We start from the raw sequence: 20248 nt of genomic DNA, 5'->3' as shown, positions 1-20248 counted from the left end.
TTTTGTGTGTGACAGAGACAGAGAGTCAGAAAGAGGGACAGATAGGGACAGACAGACAGGAAGGGAGAGAGATGAGAAACATTAATTCTTCATTGTGGTTCCTTAGTTTCTCATTGATTGATTTCTCATATGTGCCTTGATGGGGTGGGGGTGGGGGCTACAGCAGATGGAGTAACCCCTTGCTCGAGCCAGCGACCTTGGGCTCAAGCTGGTGAGCCTTGCTCAAACCCGATGAGCCCACGCTCAAGCTGGCGACCTCGGGGTCTTGAACCTGGGTCCTCTGGGTCCCAGTCCGATGCTCTATCCCAGTGGTAGTCAACCTGGTCCCTACCGCCCACTAGTGGGAGTTCCAGCTTTCATGGTGGGCGGTAGTGGAGCAACCAAAGTATAAATAAAAAGATAGATTTAGCTTTAGTAAGTTGTTTTATAAAGATTTATACTGCCAAACTTAGCGAAAATCCAACATAAAGTACTTGTTAAATAATTATTATATGCTTTAACTTGCTGTAACTCTGCTTTATAAATTTTATAAAGTAAAGTTACTTCCCTACTTTATAAATCACCATTACTGTGAAACTGGTGGGTGGTTAGAAAATTTTACTATTAACAGAGACACAAAAGTGGGCAGTAGGTATAAAAAGGTTGACTACCTCTGCTCTATCCACTGCGCCACTGCCTGGTCAGGCAAAGATCAGTTTCTTTTTAGCTTAGAAGCTTCTCTGTGTAATAACTGCCCTAACTCATTGATGCATAGAATATAGGTGTACTTACAAGATTTTTAGCTGGGAAGTCTACTATTGGGTAAATTTTGGCTAAGATCATAGCTATAAAGTTCCCATATATGGAAGCAGTGTTATTGAGTGATATGAACTTGAGGGTGATTTTTGGGATACTTATATTCTGGACATCACTGAGTTATTAGCTAAATGTTTGACCTTGGGCTTCAAATGACTTGTTTATAAATAGACAAGATCTGTAAGAACATTCTAAGTAAAATAATTGGTTATTTGTGATTTTCTCACCATTGTATATTTATAGACAGTGCAGACAGTGAATGTTAAGGAAACAGTGAAGGAGGAGTTATTGTTAGTTCGTATTATTAATTACTTTTATTGGAATTTCCCGTTTTTCCTTTTCAAAAGTTTTCTCTGAACCAATATAACACTACACCCAGGGAAATTTGTTGCTTAAGCCTATTGGTAAAATGTAGATTCTCAATCACGGTTCATTATAAAACAAACTGTTGACTTGGGCAGAGGTGGGGGAAGGGGAGAAAGAAGAGAAAATGAGACGATCTAAAACCTTCATCTTTTTTCATAGGACTCAACTCAGTTTTCTGTTCTCAAAAGTGACAAGCTAAGTAAGCCCTTTTGTTTGTTGTCTTTGGAACGATTAAGAAAAAGGAAGGTGGCATTTATATAAAACTTAACTTTTCAACAACTTCTTATGCCTAGTGGTAAAATTCATCTCCCTGCGTACGTTCTCAAGATTTATCTTGTTTCATTAAAACTTCAGATATGTGTCATCTGTTTTGCTTGTCTTCATAGTTTTTATTACTAGGCATCTTATTAGCCTTGCAATCTAGATTTAAAAACAGGAAACAGAAGAAATGGGAACATTGGAAGAATAAATTTCACTACCTCCATGTGGCAGTGACTGTGAATAATACTGTCCTGTGAAGGGGCAGGTCCTGCCTGTTTAGATGCCTTATTAAATACCGGATCTAAGGCAGAAAGAAAACATTTTCCTGAAGTGGTATCATTTGGAAAGACTTCCCAGGCAGCCACCAGAGGATGGTTTTGGAGGCACTCATAATGGTTCAAGTCCAGTGAGCATTGGAGGGCGACGGTCATGGGACAACAAGGAAGAGGCAGGCTCATCCTTTCCTGACCTTTCATGTGACCCCTGCTTGGCTCCCTTTCCATCCTTCCTCCTTTTCTTCTCTGTGGGGGCAGGATTCCACAGCAGCCTTTCAAGATCTGGCATTTACCTTCAGCTCTGGGAATTTATCAAGTGAATTCTTGCTTCTCGTAAACTTAGTAACTCATCAACTAGGGTGGCCCGTAAGAGAAACAGGTTGGGATGTATGCCCAGCACGGGCCAGGCTGCCGGCGCTGAGGCAGGGCTCTTTGAAGCACAGGGCTTCCTGGCCCTGGCCAGTTTGCTCAGTGGTAGAGCATCGGCCTGGCGTGTGGATGTCCCAAGTTCAATTCCCGGTCAGGGCACACAGGAGAAGAGCCCATCTACTTCTCCATCCTCCCCCTCTAGCTCTTCTCTCTCTCTCTCTTTCCCTCCGGTAAGTTGGCCCAGGTGCTGAGGATGGCTCCATGGCCTTTGCCTCAGGTGCTAAGAAGAGCAACAAAGCAAGGTCCCAAATGAGCAGAGCATCACCCCCTAGTGGGCTTGGCACGTGGACCCCTTGGCACATGCGGGAGTCTGTCTTTGCCTCACCTCCTCTCACTGAATAAAAAAAGAAAAAGAAAAAATGAAGAAAACACAAGACTTCCTGCCCCTGCGTGAAGGAGAGAAGGGTGCTAAGCCCAGGTCAGGAGGGCAAAAATAGCCCTCAGAACACCCTAAAGCCAGGCTGCCCACTGTGGCTCAGAGTGGTGGGCTCACTCCATATCGCCCCCTGTCTTGCCTAGCAAGTGGCCAATCGGAGTGGAGTGATCCCTGATCCATCAGAAGTCTTGCAAGAAGGCCCACTGTTAAACGTGCATCTTTCCAGAATCATACAGATGATAGAATTGGCCTATGGTGTCATTTCTGGAGCTGAAAGAAAAACTGAAAGTGGACCTGAGAGAGATTACTTGTCCTGTGTCCCCCAGTATCTGCACGTGGCACTAAGGGCTGGGGATGGCAGTGAAGATGACATTAGCTTGAGAGAGATCTGGAGTTAGGACACGGGCATCCTTAGGTGCAGGAATAATATCTTTTTTTTTTTTTTTTTTGTATTTTTCTGAAGCTGGAAATGGGGAGAGACAGTCAGACAGACTCCCGCATGCGCCCGACCGGTATCCACCCAGCATGCCCACCAGGGGCGATGCTCTGCCCACCAGGGGGCGATGCTCTGCCCCTCCGGGGCATCGCTCTGCCGTGACCAGAGCCACTCTAGCGCCCGAGGCAGAGGCCAAGGAGCCATCCCCAGCTCCGGGGCCATCTTTGCTCCAATGGAGCCTTGGCTGCGGGAGAGGAAGAGAGAGACAGAGAGGAAGGGGGGGGGGTGGAGAAGCAAATGGGCGCTTCTCCTGTGTGCCCTGGCCGGGAATCGAACCCGGGTCCCCCCGCACTCCAGGCCGACGCTCCACCGCTGAGCCAACCGGCCAGGGCCAGGAATAATATCTTGATTGGGGTGCAGTGTTTATATAAGAGCAAAAATACTTTCGAGGTATATGAACCACCAAAAGGGATAATGCAACTGTGTGAATCTTATCCTTCAAGTGCAGCCAGCCTGCCCGGGTCACCACACTGGGGAGCAGCTGGCTTGTAGATGACTCGCTGATTAATTGACTCTTTTCCTTGTACTCTGCTCTTATCTCCCGGACTGCTCCATTCACCTGTCTGTCTCCTGGGTTCTGCCCCAGGTCCACCTTGACCTGATGCCCCGAGTGACCCTTCTCTGCCACACCTAGCCAGGTTTCCCCTCTCCTTTGCTTAACTCTCCATGTCAACTCCATTTTGATTCAGAGACCTTTTTATTAAAAAATGAAATCTGTGGCAATGAAAAAGTATATAAATGCATTACTGTTGTTGTTGTTGTTGTTTTAAAACCTTCATTTAGGCCTAGGAATTCACACAGCAACAAACTCAAACTGTAAAGTATTGCCTTGAGAAAGACTTCTAACATTGTGCCTGCCAGATACAAGAAGGAAAATTACAATTGATTCTGCATTATTCTTTTTAAGGCCTCATCATAAATTCTAAAGCACAGAATGAGCCTTTATTGCGAAGCCCTGAACCCTCTATCTGCAAGTTCATCTTATGACATTCTCTGTTCTGAGCAAGAGTGCGTCATCACTGGTCTTGTGTTTTTAGATAAACACAAGCTTTCGGGGGGGGGGGGGGATGCTTAAGTAAAAAGACTCAGGTTGTGCTCCCGTGGGAGTTTCTGCAACTCCCAACTGGAATACTTGAAGCGAGCCTCGTGACTGGGCTGAGAATTACCATGGCGGACATGGCTTTTAATAGGATGTTCTGCAAGGACCCACTTTGTATGTGACCCACCGACTCAGCCCAGGGTTAGCCTGGCTTGTTGTTTTATCTCACTTGAAAGGCTTTTGTTAGAAGAACAAACAAAGTTTAGCTGAGTCAAGAATGTATTTTAGATGCCGGCTCCAAGAATGTAACTAGAGATCAAACAGTATTTATTTTCTCAGTTTCCCCAGGGATTATAGGTTGCACATCCTTCTGTGACTCTTGCAGATCAAAGTAGATTTACTGTTGACAAATTGCAGTTTTATATCATGGGAAATCCCCTTCCCATCCCCTCCCAAAATCTTGTATCTGTGACATTCTGAAAAAAATCTTTTTAGGGGTACTATATTTCTTAACTATAACTAGCAATTATATTATGAAGATATGTTAGTTATTTTCTGGAGGCTGAATTTATTGTTACTTAGCATAGAATTTTTTTAAACTGTTATACTGGCCTCAGGATTTTATATAGCTTCATGAATCTCCCCACAAAATATGTATTAATTGCAAAGGGAGCAAATAGCTCAACTTTACAGCAGAGGAACCTGCTGTAAAGACACCACCCTAATCAAATATTCAAAGTTAAAACCATCCGTAATCGAACAAATTGACAATGAGAAAAGAGAAAAATACAGCATACAATATTCCTACAAAATATAGGAATAACTTAGCTCTAACCTTGATGAAATAGCAGATAATTAACTTGAAGAGCAATTCAACAAAATAACCAGTCTGTAATCTTTAAAAATGTCAAGGACATGAAAGACCAAGAGAGTGGTCCAAGTGAAGGAGACTAAAGGAACATGAGAATTAAATGCCACATGGGACCTTGGATTGGACCATTTTGTTGGTAAGAACATCATTAGAACCACTGTTAAAATTTGAATAGGGTATTTTAATTTAGATGGTAGGATTCTGTCAATGCTAATTGCATGATTTTGAGGTTGTACTGTTCTTAGGTGTGAAAAAGTCCTTGTTTTTAGGAAATGGCCATTGAAATGTTAGAAATAATGGGACATTCTATCTGCAACTGATTCCAATGGTTTAGAAAAAAAATAATATACATACAGACACCGTGTAGTGTTTTAATTTTTAGGACTGAAAATAGATTAAATACATTATTGTAAGAGACAAATTAGAAGGATATGTTCTTTCATGCGGGCATAACTATTTATGCTGTTAGTTTGACAATCTTGAAAAAGTTCTAGCTGAAGCTTGGGACACCAGATTTTTCATGCACTGACCCTCTAGTCTGCCCTTGCTTTTCTGAGCTTAGTGTGGAAAGCAATTTCAAATATGCAGTGAAATTTACTAGTGTGATATTGTACACAGGATTTAATCTCTTTAGGGCTTAGATGCCTTATCTTAAAATTCCTCTGCCATGAAGTATGAAACTAGTGAGTAAAGGTTTTTGAAGACTGAGTCAAATGTTTGTATGAGTCATAAAAATGTTTATATTTCCTATAACATTTCATTCTTTCCCAATTGTGAAAATGCTACATACTATAAAAACTGTAGACACACAAAAGGTATAAAAAGAATTTAAAAAATAAAGTCCAAATAGAATCTCACCACTTAGAAATGACATGTCACTGGTAAGTAACATGTAGGCTGATTTTATTCTCATATTTATTTTTTTAAACTGCCATTTTTGAGACATCATGCTGAATATATAGTTTGTATCCTAATGTTTTTACTCCTTTTAACATAAGCATTTTCCTATGTAACAGAATTTCAGACTTTCTTTTAGCTTTTCATGTTGATATAATTTTTTTTTAATTTTTTAATTAAAAAAATTTTTTTTTCTGAAGCTGGAAACAGGGAGGCAGTCAGACTGACTCCCACATGTGCTTGACTGGGATCCACCCAGCACGCCCACCAGGGGGCGATGCTCTGCCCATCAGGGGCATTGCTCTGTTGCAACCAGAGCCATTTTAGTGCCTGAGGCAGAGGCCACAGAGACATCCTCAGCGGCCTGGGGCCAACTTTGCTTCAGTGGAGCCTTGGCTGTGGTAGGGGAAGAGAGAGACAGAAAGGAAGGAGAGGGGGAGGGGTGGAGAAGCAGATGGGCGCTTCTCCTGTGTGCCCTGGCTGGGAATCCAACCCGGGACTCCTGCACGCCAGGCTGACGCTCTACCACTGAGCCAACCGGCCAGGGCCTATAATTTTAAACTTACAAAAGGATTGCCAAAATAGTACAAAGAATTTTTGTGTTCACTTCACCAATTATTATCATCTCCCATAGTTGCTTTCTGTCTTTCTTCATAGGTATATATAGTATATGAATTTATATATATAATGTATGTGTATTATATATACATTATTATATTTAATTTTAATATATTTTTCTGACCCAGTTAAAATAAGTTGCAGACATCATGCTCCTTTATTTATATTATTTTACATAATCACATAAAGTTTTAAAATTCAGGAAATTTGACATGGATACAGTACAGATATCTAATATAAATTGCATTTTCAAATTTTGCTAATTTTCTCCAAAATTCCCTGTATAGCAATTTTTTAAATTCCTAAACCAGGATCCAATTCAGGATCATTTAGATGTCATGTCTTTTTAGCCTCCTTTAATCTGGGAAAGTTCCTCAGCCCTTTAGTTGCCATTGACACTAATAAGAGTCCAGGCAATGTCCCTCTGGGTAGATTAGTCTGTTTTCGACACATGGTCATTTAGAGCTACAGACTGTCCCATTGAAATCTCCCTTGATAATTGTTTATGTTGGGTGGTTTGGTGGCTTCCAGAGGTTTGCCTTTATAAATAATTTTGCAGTGAACACGCTTATCCTCACGTGTTTGTAAGCACTCCTGATTATTTCCATCTAACATATCCTGGAAATGAAAATACCAGATACACTGGCAAAGCTATAAAGCCTCCTGAGACGTATTTCCAGGTTGTTTTTCAAAAGGGCAATACTAGCGATAATAAAATCTCACAAGTTGTCAAATTAAGGTCCATGTTTGAAAGCCAGGAATATAAAATGAAGATCTACAGAGAGAGTCTATGTTGTTACCACAAAGTATACTCTAACATTTGTGTTAAATGTGCTTTGTTATGCAAAAATGCAGGGCCCTGACTTTTGCATGCATAAACTTTAGAAGTGTGGAGAAAACAAGGTAGTTGAGGCCACCTCTGAGCTGGTAGGCAAGCCAGTTTTTATGGGTTACTTCTTAATTTGAAATTGATCCTGACATCCATCATGGTAAGAGGACTGTATCATTGCTTGAGGCTCCCTTTCACTGCCTGTGTAGATAAAGCTGTAATGTTTATTTTATGGGCAATTCTTAATCTCTAGCATACGAGCGGGGCTGTCACACAGACCGTACCACCCCAGTGCCAGGCCCAGGCACAGCACTTGTCTCAGAAACAATTCCAATGGGCCTTTGTTCAATGAAATGGATAGATTTGGTAGGTAACCCCTCCTTGGGTCAGCTTTGGGAATCAGTGCCCTTAGTAGTGAAGAGCACAGCGGTGGAGTCTGACACTTTTAGGTCTGAGTCTCAGCTCCACCACTCACTTGCTGTGTGACACTGAGCAAATCCCTTAACCTCTCTGAACCTTGGTTCCTTTATCTGTAAAAGGAGGATGGTAATAGTACCCATCTAATAGGGTGGTTGAGATAACACACAGAAAGCACTTAGCACTCTACTCGGCACATCCTAAGCACATATTCCCTGTTAGCTTTCATAATTATTGTAACAGTCTGTTTGTGTCTTACTGTGGCCCACATCGCTTTCAAGTCTTGTGAGGAGTGGCTCTTACATTTGACAGCTGGGAAAGCCCAGACTCAGAGCGGTTCTGTGAGCTGCCGAAGCTCTGTAGCCGACGCACAGCAAGCGAGGCCCGGCATTCATCTCACTTCTCTGCCTCCCAGGTGAGGGCTCTTTGCCAGAATTCCACTGCGTGTCCCATAACCCTGTACCTGAAGGTCCAAAGCTATTTAGGCCGATGTCAAATAAACCCCAGGGTTCTCCTCCAGGTATATCTTGTTACAGACCAGACATTGGCAAACTTATCTGTAAAGAGCAAATAGCAGATATTTTAGGCTTTGCAGGCCATGTGGTCTCTATTGCAGTATCTCTGCGGTTGGAGCTTGAAAACAGACAGGCAATGTGTAAATAAATGGGTGTGGCCACTTTCCAATAAAACAGTGTTTATAAGAACTGGTGGCAACCACATTTGGCTCAGGCATGGGCTGTTTTTATCAACCCCGGATTTAGACAGTTTGCACGATGGGAGGCATGTGCATTTCATTGCTTGGGCCTCACAAGGACTTTCTTTTGAGTTCTTAGACATAATGAAGAATGCTCCAGTAGCTTAGGCCTAGCACATAGTAGGTACTTGCTCACTCCTTGGTAAATACTTGAGAACATCTATCAATTTATTTTCTCCTACAGTGAATTTTTCTAACGCTATAGATTTCTTTTTTTTTTTTTTTTTAAAGCATGGTTTATTTAGCACGTGGGAATTTAAAATTTTGTTTTGTTTTTGTTCATTGTTTGGAAATGACATGAAAAGCAGATTGGGAAAAGAACTTTTATCCCCAAAAGTAGATTAACAAAATATCTTCAGGCATTCTTAGTGTTTATTATATATCAGTTTGTTATTTTATTTTCATTCTCTCACACTGAGGACAATTTTCAATAAAAACTCTCTTTGGGGATTTACACAGCTTTTGTTTTAATTAGACAACTCACTTGCACCCTTGTACTACTGTTAACTCAAATAATTTTTAAAAATAACGGCTGAGGACACATTTGTTCTCTCAAAAGTAAACAGCTGCCCTTTATAATCTAGAGCCCGCTTGTGGGTGCACACGGGGTGTTTGCTCTAGGAACATTTCTTGTGTTTGAAATGCATTTAGCTCTACTTTGTCCATGAGGGTGTTCAATAATAGCAGCCCTGTATGACAATTAATTTTAGGAAACTTGTATAGTTCATTTGAAAATTGCCCTGGGCAGTTCAACTTTGGCTGAGTAAAGATGTTTCCTCTTAAAATAAGTACTTTGTTGCCCTCGGTGATTATTCTACATTAGCCTGCCAAGAAATGCTGCTTGGCCATTTGTAGAGGTTGATGAGGGTCTCAGAATCCCCTGGCTGTGGTCAGCGCTTTGTCTGAAAGGAAGCAAATCACAGGTTTCCGCTGGACAGCAAGGAGCGAGGGCATGGGCTTGTTTTAATCTTCAAGCTGAGATGTTGGGCTCACCTTCAGCCTCCCTAGGTAATTGGAGGGAAAATTATTGCAATTCAGCCAATGAACAGAGCGGCGCTGTCACCTCTAGAGAGTGTGGGAGAGCGTGTAGACTTTGATTAGAAGGTGGGGGTTTCCTCTCCCCAAAGAGTGTTTTTGTTCTCTCTTCCTCATTTAGTTTCATGAACACACATACCAGGTGAAAGGCACTGTCCTAGGTCACCTTGCGGATAGAAACAGGTGGCCCATCGTCACTGTTGACCTGCTGGCGATCTGGAGGCAGCCTCCCAGAAGGAAGACCCATGGTAGTCATGGAAACTGGCAGGCAAGGTCTTCAGTGTCTTCTGTTTTCCTAAGAGAACAAAAACTTTGAGGGAGGAAAAGTCATGCGTTCTATCCATTTTCATCTCTGTGCTTTATGCCACTAGGCGATGATTTGATTGAAGTGACCGCTAAGGTTGATAATTCTAGATAATCAAAACCACAGAGTAGTGACCTTAGATAGGATAAGAGATGGGAAGCGCAGTGTCTGCCTGGGACACATAGTGGTTAAAATTAGATGTGGGGAGCCTATCCCAAGAGTGTGCTCACCACTCGTGATTTTTTCACTCTCTCTATTTATAAACACAATGCCCACCAATAAATTCAGAAAGACCTGGATAAGCTGAATATTTACAGTGTTTTGAGCTTCTTAGGAAACCAATGAACAAAAGTTCAAGAAGCTGTGGTTTGTGTTATATTTTGTATTTTCCCAGAAATTGAATAAAAATACAAATTTAAACCGCTTCAACACAAAAATCTTGGGGGGAAAAAACACATTTTCAGAAATAAGAGAAGGTGATTTTTTTAAAAAATATGTTCTTATTTGCTTAATTTTCCAAAGCCTTCTAACAAAATGTGTAGTTTGGAAAATCAATCAAATTAGTTGAAGTTGAAGGTGTTCCCTTGATGAAAAGTGATGAACCCAAAGGCAGTAAGTACATCTAAGGAGAAAATATTCACAACTCACGCCAGAGCCTTTCCTTGAGAATTACGGTCGCTTGCGTTTTGAAATTTGCTTTGTCCAAAGAGAGACTTTGGGAAGGCAGGGGTGGGAATAGACTCATGGCTTGCACCTTGCCTATAATCATGTGTTCCTTTTTCGGAATCCTGTCTTCCTAGTGAATTATGTTCTTAAAATAGAGCCTACTACATTTACTCTCCAGCCTGGCAGGAGCGTGGTGACTGCTCGGGCGGTGCTCTGTGGACATGAAACTCTGCACAGACGATCCCCAGACTGGAAGAGCTCCCCAGGGTCAGGTCGTGCAGGTCCTACCGCCTCTTCCCGAGCGGTGTTTCTGCCAGTCCCTAGGGCTTCCTTGTTCAGTGGCAGCCCAGTCGGTACTTGGGCAGTGCCCAACTGACAGAACATTCTCGCTTAGACTAAACTCAGATCTCTCACATTGACTTTTCTTCTTGAGCCTCATCCTTGTTGGAGGTTTTACAGAATCTGTGCGTCTCCTGTCCTGTGACTACCCTTACGGTATTAGAGATTTGAAGGTATGTTTACACGTTCTCACCATACCCTTCAACTCTCCCAGCCTTCTTCATCGAGCTGAATATCAGTCAGTTCCTCCAAGTCATCTGATAGTTAAAACCCTTCACCACTAACCGTAACCTTGTTAGTATGTGGAGTCAAGAGAAGGACCCATGTGCCAGTCCAGAATATCACTTCTGGTTCTTACTTTCTTACTTTTGTTAATAGAGCCCAAGATAATGCAGAAAGCAGCATCTTATCATGGGAGGTCAGGCCCTAAAACACAGGCATGTAAGAGGTGGAAACTGGTATTAAGTACAATATATAGAAATACCATGTGGTTTTATTTATTTATTTTTTCGTGACAGAGACAGAGAGAGGGAAAAATAGGGACAGACAGACAGGGAGGAAGAGAGATAAGAAGCATCAGTTCTTTGTTACGGCTCCTTAGTTGTTCATTGATTGCTTTCTCATATATGCCTTGATCGGGGGGCTACAGCAGAGAGTGAGTGACCTCTTGCTCAAGCCAGTGACCTTGAGCTTCAAGCCAACCACCATGGGGTCATGTCTGTGATCCCACACTTAAGCCAGCGCCCCCCCCCCCCCCCCCCCCCGTGCTTGAGCTGGTGAGCTCATGCTCAAGCCAGATGAGCCTGCACTAAAGCTGACCTCGGGGTTTTGAACCTGGGCCCTCTGCGTCCCTGTCCTCCTGGTCAGGCAACACTATGTGTTTGGTTTTTTTTTTTTTTTCAGAGAGAAGGATAGACAGGGACAGACAGACAGGAATGGAGAGAGATGAGAAGCATCAATCATTAGTTTTTCGTTGCACGTTGCAACACCTTAGTTGTTCATTGATAGCTTTCTCATATGTGCCTTGACTGCGGGCCTTCAGCAGACCAAGTAACCCCTTGCTGGAGCCAGTGACCCTGGGTTCCAAGCTGGTGGGCTTTTGCTCAAACCAGATGAGCCTGCACTCAAGCTGGTGACCTCGGGGTCTCGAACCTGGGTCCTCTGCATTCCAGTCTGACGCTCTATCCACTGCACCACCACCTGATCAGGCAACAACATGTGGTTTTATAACCTTTTACAATAAAATCCTTTTGCACCCTAAAGTTTAGAACTAATGATCTAGCTTAAAGAATAGAATTAAAGAAACAACAAATCTTACATGCCAAAGCGGCACAAAGGTAGTGGGTTGAACACATGCATTCGCTCCATACCAAGCAAATCCTCATTAGAGTGATGTAAAAGGAGGTGTGTTTTGTCATTGTGAAATTATGTAGCATAGCATTAACTTACCATTTTAACCATTTTCAAGTGTACCTTCACATTGTTGTGCAACCATCACCACCATCCTTCTCCAGAACTTTCTCATCTTCCCCAAATGAAACTCTGTGCCCATTAAACATAACTCCCCCTTTTCCCCTCCTCGCAGTCCCAACAGCCACCCTACTCTCTGAGTTTGACTATTCCAGATACCTCAGACAAGTGGAGTTGACTGCATTTGTTGTTTTGTGGCTGACTTATCTCATCTCAGGGAGTTTTTTAAAAGGCATAAAATTCATAAGCACACGCGCAACAAGAACAAACTATTTTTGGCTCTAAGCTGAAGGGGATATATGGCTAAAACAAAGAGGATTGGTCTGTTTTAAGAATGACAAAACATTCTTGAGTCTTTTATACAAATCCATGGGCTCTCAGCCTTCCCTACCAACAGATTAGGATCTGTTATTTTCTAGGCAAGCAAAAAGAATTTTTAAAAATAATTACTTATGTGTCTGCTTTTGACTTTTCAGAGTTTTATTTAAAAGCCATTGGTGGCAAAGAGAAGATCTAATACGCTTCTTGGGGAAGAAAAATAGATCACATGCAAAGATCAGGAATCAAAATGGGTTTTGCCTTCTCAACAACAATACTGACAGCTAGAAGGCAATGGGACATATGCTCTCAGTGGTCTGGAGGGAAATGGTTTTAAAGCTAGAACTTTATGTCTAGCCAGATTCTAAATCAAGAGCGAGAGCAGAGCAATGACCATTTCAGACACACAGGTGGTCAGGAAGTGACTGGAGGAGGTGGTTCACTGGAATAAAGGAGTAAACCAGGAAAGTAAACCACAAGTGATCCAGGAAACAGGAGATCAAACGTGGAAGAGGCAGAGGAAATTTCTAGGTGTGACAGTGTGGGAAATCCCAGCATGACAGCTGTGCTCCCAAAATTCATCAGAAGGCTCAGGAAGTGATTTCTTTCCCAACGTGGAATTGATAGAATAGTTGATGCATTTCAGTGTCATGAGAATAGATATAAGGATAGAGTTTAAATTTTGTGTGGATTATTAAGTATGTAAAATACCAAGTAAAGGGGGGAAAGGTTTGTTATTAACTTTAGAGGAAACAGTAAGATGTTTAGAAAAGGAAAACTCGTCATAGTTTGCCACATGCCTCACTTGAAAGGAGTGTCCTGTACTCATAAAAATGTTGATGTTTAAAAGTTTCAATATAATTATATTGAGAGGATAGGGACATGGGAAGGATACACTTGTGTGGTGAGGGCATAGATGGGAAGAAATCAGGAAATCCTCATTTTCAGTACTGAAAGTCAACATGAATAGTGCCAAGAACTGAAAAATCACAAAGGAGCAATATAAAATTGTTACCCAGAATCATCTAAAACAGGTTAAAGTGCTTATTTCTTGAGAGGAAGAATTGGAGAGAAGTAGGGTGAGGGGGTGGAGTTAGTTAAGGGATTGCTGTGCTCTGTAAAATCTTTAAAGCTGTTAGGCACTTTAAATTGTGTGCCTATATATGACTTTAATAAAAGTAGTAATTAAATTGAAGACAATGTGGGGAAAGGAAAAGAGTACTAGAGGATATGCTCCAGCAAAATGAGGGAGTAAATGAAAACAGAAGGCATGTAGAAAACCAGCGATCTCAGAGAGTATGCAAAGTGTGGTCTAGCCATCAATCAGGCCAGAGAGCAACAGGAAGACCAAGGGTAAGGAACAGGATCGGTTTTCTGGTCACTTCAACTATTTCAAAAATATGATGGCAAGGATTTACAGACCTTATGGAATTGTGGGAAGAGTTAGAAATATGCACATAGGAAACTAAGAGCCTGACCCGGCAGTGGCGCAGTGGATAGAGCTTCGGACTGGAACACAGATGACCCAGGTTCTCAACCCTGAGGTCGCCAGCTTGATTGTGGGCTTGCTTGCTTGAGCACGGTGTTCCTGGCTTGAGCATGGGATCATAGACATGACCCCATGGCTGCTGGCTTGAGCCCAACAGTCTCTGGCTTGAGCAAGGGGTCACTCGCTCTGCTATAGACCCCTGGTCAAGGCACGTATGAGAAATCAATCAATGAACTAGAAAGGTGCTGCAGCAAAGAATTGATACTTCTCATCTCTCTCCCATCCTGTCTGTTTGTCTCTATCTATCCTTCTTTATCTCTCTTTCTCTCTCTCTCTGTCTCTGTCACACATACACACACAAAAAAACCCCTAAGAATTGGGGGAAATGAGGTAATTATTCATTCCAGGAAAATATATAAAATTAGACAGAAAAACCTAATCATTGTGTAGTTGGTGTCCTAGTACAGGGGGTCCTCAGGTTATGACACAGTTCCATTCCTACAACAGTACGTAACCTGAATTTTGGAGTAAGTCAAGACACAACCTAGCCTAACACAAATGGAACACTTGCACTTTTAACAGTCCAAAATGGCGTAGGTAAACATATTGGGGGACACCAACTCCCTCACTCACATGCTGCGTTACTGCGTACATTTCCACTGCATGCAGCCAAACTAGTTTGCCTATGTAATCCATAAGTACAATGCTAACAATGTAAGCTGAAACACTCTTGTCTCAATTTTTTAAAGCTTTTATGGGAGTGAGCATCATGAACTCTAAACATCCTATGTGGACACTGACATATAACCCAAGAACCCCCTGTAATGTAAATACTGAAGAATAACTAACCAAAATTTGTAAAGTAAATGAAACATTAAGAGAACAAACTGAAAGGAAGTCAGTGGACAATGTCTGAAACTGATAAATAAAAAGCCACATAACATAAACATCTCATTTAGAAAATTTTGGCCAATACCATAAGAAATAGCCAAAAATAGTTGAAAATTATGTAAGACTAAGAAATGAGAGGACATGGGGTAACTATTTGACAGTTTAACCCTTAAACAACCATTTGAGTTTTAAACAACCATCTGATTCCTCTAGAATATGCTATGTGCATTTTTATCTAATGGTGATTTTAAAAAATTACAATATCAAAAAGAAAAACAGGCCCTGGCCGGTTTACTCAGTGGATAGAGCATTGGCCCAGCGTATGGATGTCCCGAGTTCGATTCTTGGTCAGGGCACAACCATCTGCTTCTCTTCCCTTTTCTCTCCCCTTTTTCTCCTTCTTCCCCTCTCACAGCCAGTGGTTCAAGTGGTTTGAGCATCAGCCTAGGTGCTGAGGATAGGTTGGTTAGTCCTAGCAATAGCCTCAGGCACTAAAAATAGCTCAGTTGACTTGAGCATTGGCCCAAACAGGGATTGCTGGATAAATCCCAGTTGGGGAGCATGTGGGAGCCTGACTCACTATCCCCCCTCCTATCACTTCAGAAAAAAAAAGGAAAACAATGTACAGGTACAGACAGTTGTGATCATTAGTCTGCCTAAGAGATGTGTTTATTACTGTGATTACTAAAGGAGATTATGTTTGTGAAAGAACCTAGCATACAATAGATGCTAAATAAATGTTTGCTTGATTTGAATCTTAAGCAATCTGTGCTTGACCAGACCCATTTGGAGACAGTTTTTTGCAAAGCTGCAGGGAATAACTTGACAACTTTTTCTGACTTTCTAAGGTGGTATTTCTTGCTGTGGCTAATGGTCACTATTGTATTGAGGGCATTGGGCATTGGGCTCATGATCCCCAAGGTGTGTATGCTTACGTGCGTGCACGTGTGTGTATGTGCGCGCGTGCATGCATTAGGTTGTAAAGTCAGTCCCGATGATGGGACTGCTTCGGCCTGTCTTTGGCAGCCATATCACTTCTGGTCCAGTTGACACCAGCAGGCTCCTGGACACACGGGCAGTATTTTCCATCCCTGTCCTACATAGTGTATTTGTCTCAAGTGTTAGGCCCTTTTCCAATTTCTTCACCCCCAGCACATCTCATCTCTAGGATCATGAAGTTCATTCAAAGCAGATATCTATTTCATCCTTCTTATTAAAGCCCCTCACCCATTTCCCTAAAAATAAAACCCCTAATCCTTGGCACTCAGGGCCTATAAGATCTATGCTTTCACTTGCTCTCCCGTTACTTTCTTGCCACTCCAGACCTTGCTCTTTGCACTCTAGTAAAACCAACGCAAATGTTCTCTGTAAACAGTTTGACGCTTTATGCCTGTATTTGTTCTGCTGTTCTTCCTGCCTGGAATAGCCATTCCCCAGCTCCATGTCACTTCCAACCCCCAACCCCCACAACCACCACAGTCCTAACTCTGTCCCTCTTCCAGGTTCAGCTTTATTAGCTCTTCATCCAGGAAGCCTTCCATGACTACCACAGGCCAAGTGAGGTGTCTCCTCTTGTGCTCTCAAAGCACGGGAGAGCTGCCCCCACCCTGCCCATAGAGTCCCAGAGCTAATGCCACATCTCAACACTATTGATGTATCTGTCTCTTCTGGGAGGAGCTGAGTACCCAAAGGGTAGGGTGCTCAATCACTGCCTTAAACCCAGTGCCTGACCCAGGTCATTCCCACTGGGGCTGCCACTAGTCCTGTGGGATTTCAGGGTTGTAGCCATTGGTTCAGAAGTGGCTCTCCCCATCCTTGAGAGGAGCTTCATGTCTGTTCATAGAGGATTGCAAGGCCATGGTTTCCAAGTCTCCAACCATGAGATTCCGGTTTGGAGGCTTCTGTATCTCCTTGCTGTTTGAACAGAGCTGGGTGCCAAGGCTGAGCCCTGGTTCCATGGGCCCAAGTTCTGATGATAGCAATTCACAGTTCACTTGCCAAAATGTGTAGGTTTCCCTCTCTTCCTGTTCCTTCAAGGAAGCACCTTGACCAGGCGAACTGAATGGTTCATTGACTGATTCAAACATGTGCCAAGTGTCTGCCCTTTGCCAGGCACTGTTGTGGGTACTTGGGAGACAGCAGGGAGTAAATGAGATGAGGTCTCTGCTCTTGGGGACCTTCCATTCCGGAGGAGGGAAGCGCTGTGAAGCAAACACAGGGACAGCAATTTCAGGGGCTGGTCAGTGCTGAGAAGGGAAGAGAGGGCAGGAGGCTGCTTAGATGAGGTCATCAGGAGAGGGCTGTCTGAAGAGGCAGCATTTGTGCTGAGGCCTGAATGGTGAAAATCTAGAAGCCACTGGCCACATTAAATTTGCTATTTAAATTTGCATTTAAATTAATTAAACAACATTTTAAAATCAGTTCTTCAGTCAAGCCTGGCTAGGTGACTCAGGAGATAGAGCGTTGTCCCACTGTGTCGAGGTAGTAGGTTCAATCCCCAGTCGGGGCACGTATGAGAAGCAATCAATGAATACCCAAGAAAATGGAACAACTGTGTGGAAAAGCAAAATGATGCCTCTCTCTCTCTCTCTCTCCCCACCTCTTCCCCTCTCTGTCATTCAGTGTAAACATTAAAAGAAAAAAAAATGAGTTCTACAGTTATATTAACTATATTTCAAATAGTCAACAGCCAACATATGGCTGATGGCCACTAGACTGGACAGCACAGATAGAGAACATTTCCATCATCGCAGAAAAGTTTTGCTGAACAGAACTGAGCTAGAGAAGGAACATTCAGAAGAGAGGGAACAGCGAGTGCAAAGGTCATGAGGCAGGAACAGATTGGTGTCGAGGGGACAATTGTGGCTAGAGTGAAGTAAGCCCTGGAGAGAGGGCATTGGTTAGGCCAATGAGGAAAGCAGGGTAGGAAGTGAACTTATATGACTTGGAGAAGAGCACATGTGTGTATTTCCAAGAAATGCCTCCTTTAATTTCACTTGTTGAAATTGAGGCTGAAGTCAAAACTAGATGTGTCTGATAGAATTTCTAAAATAAAGAAATGATCTCTATAAATAATATAAAATATGTGAAGAAAAGAAACCGACTGAGAAAAGACCTCTGTTGAAGAATACAGCCTGGGTCGGAGATAACTAGTGGCTGAGTCAGTGACCAGTGGGTGCAGTGGGTGAGGTCATGGTGCAGCCCGTCAGCCGCAGCAGGAGGGAGCCAACCTTCCTAACTGATGCCAGGAACATCATTTCCCATGTCTTTTTTCCCCAAATCTCTTAAAAACAGGACATTGTTATTATTATTATTATTATTATTATTATTATTATTATTATTATCTTTAATCCTTTGTAATACATTTCCTAGTAAAAATAGGATTCTGACTTTTGTGTCTTAGGTGGCTAGAATTCTTGTTCCATTAACAGGAGCATCAGTGCCTTGACTTCATTTCGTATCACTTTTCATGAAATGCTTGTCCCTTTTTGCACCTGCCTCTTTGCTAAACAGGTTTTCTTCCTCTCTTTGTAAAGGTGCCTTTGTCTGAACCAATAGGGTTACTTGTCTTTACTGTAAACACAGTGTCCAGTGACTTTCCTTATTGTCGCGAGCCAGAGGCTGTACAGAAGGAAAAAAAGTCTTGAAGGTCACTTTCTGGTGTTTGTATTATAAAATAAGTCATCATAACTTTAAAAAAAAAAAGAATGAACTGCCCACTATTTCCTCAGGGCTTGCTATCCCATTACATTTAAATTCAACTAACAGCTAGCATTTGTTGGATCATAATGGATCTGATAAAATGTAATCTGATAATTAGTAGCTGTGTAAAAATAAATACACTCGACTCCTGTTTCATTTGCCCTTGAAGGCTCTAACATGGTTCCAAAGTGTACCTTTGAATCGGAGAAGTCGGGCAGGTTCACGTTGCAGTTTGTGTGCTGCCTGGGGCAGCGTCCACCGGCTTCGAGCGCACCCAGGATGCTAGCTCAATCCCACTCCTCCTGAAACGCTGTGACCTGGCAGAGGGCTCTGTCCTTCCCACGGGTGTCCGTCCGAGGAAGGGAAACCTGGGTGACGCTTTGGGAGCAGCTGGTTCTCACGATCAAGGTTGTAACGAAGGGACAGTTAGGTCATGATTGCCACCTGGATGCTGTTCTCTCTCTTCACGGTAGGTCTCCTCAGTTACTTGCCTTTATTGTCGAGTTCTGCTGTGTGCCGCTCAGGCAATGTTCACCTTCAGTGCCTCAAACTCATTTAGGCGCATTTTCCATTATTCTTTAGGGAGACTACCTTGATGAACGCGAGGCATCAGAGTGACATTTCAGGCTCTGGAAATTCTCAATAGCTACTAGTGTGCTCTGATGGCCAACTTTTCTTTTAGAAAGCCAGCAGCACAGCTCTGAGTCTATGAAAATGCTGTTTTGTTTCAAGTCCCACTTTGGGTGTAAATTAGTTTTCTCTTCCTAGTAATTACTGAAATAGCTTTGGACCTTCCATTTATATAGATAGCACTGTCTTCTCAGGGAGGCAAAGTTTTAAGTGGAAACATTTTCTGGGATTTTTAGCTAATCATTTCATGCTATAATTCTTTCTAAACCAGTTAGTAATGATTTTAGATGCATTGTTGGAAAACGAGGCATCGTTTACAAGCTATGGGAGACATAAAAGGTAGATATGTCATGTATGAAAATCTGATCAAATTATTTGCCCTTGACCTTGAACATGTTGGCAAGGTAGGTAGGCACGGGGGTAAAGCTAAAGAATCTCCTTCTCGGGGTTTGAAACTATTATATGAACTCCCTTTCAGACCGACTTCTAGCCAGGCATTCTGTACCCTGCAGGGGCTTGAGGGTCAGTTTTTGTGTTTTGTGATCTTATTTTAGCCCGAATCAAATCCTGTCTGTACCACTCAGTGACAGCGAAGTAGAGAAAGGAAACGCGGAGCTGCGCACTTGAACTTCTTCAAGTTCGCAGAGATCAGGGACTGTCTGTGTCAGTGCAGACTGCTTAAAAAGCCCTCTTAAATCAAAAGAGGTGACTTCATATTTAGAACCCTTTTACATTTTTGCCTGTGCTGGTTTGTAAAGTAATAATGTGTGTGATGATTTTTGTTGCTTTTCTAATCCCATATGGTTTTGTGTTGTTGGTGTATGTGTGTAGGTGTGCATGATTTCTTTTTAAAACTTATGTTTAAGATCTATTCACTTTTTATTTACACATGGCAAAACGGACTCTCTGGTTTGAATACATGCATACAGTTGAGGATCTATTACCACAGTCAAGATGCAGAACAGTTCGATTATACCAAGC

The 20248-nt window shown here is 42.4% G+C and overlaps 1 protein-coding gene across 5 annotated transcripts in view; it reads left to right on the top strand.

Annotated features, from left to right (window-relative positions):
• PALM2AKAP2 (PALM2 and AKAP2 fusion) overlaps positions 1-20248 on the top strand; it is a 447965-nt gene that overhangs the window by 351801 nt on the left and 75916 nt on the right. Inside the window, exon 1 of one of the 5 annotated variants that reach the window (XM_066367470.1) lies at positions 18707-19106. The exons of the other annotated variants lie outside the window; for them this stretch is intronic. Coding sequence (XP_066223567.1) covers positions 19071-19106 — 36 coding nt within the window. The 5' untranslated portion in view covers positions 18707-19070. Of the gene's footprint in view, positions 1-18706; positions 19107-20248 lie in introns of those variants that run through there. 5 annotated transcript variants of the gene reach the window in all.

Source organism: Saccopteryx leptura, chromosome 2 (genome assembly GCF_036850995.1).
Source record: "Saccopteryx leptura isolate mSacLep1 chromosome 2, mSacLep1_pri_phased_curated, whole genome shotgun sequence".
Lineage (NCBI taxonomy): Eukaryota > Metazoa > Chordata > Mammalia > Chiroptera > Emballonuridae > Saccopteryx > Saccopteryx leptura.
The sequence above is the reverse complement of the archived record's forward strand: the minus strand, read 5'-3'. Positions and strand labels throughout refer to the sequence as shown.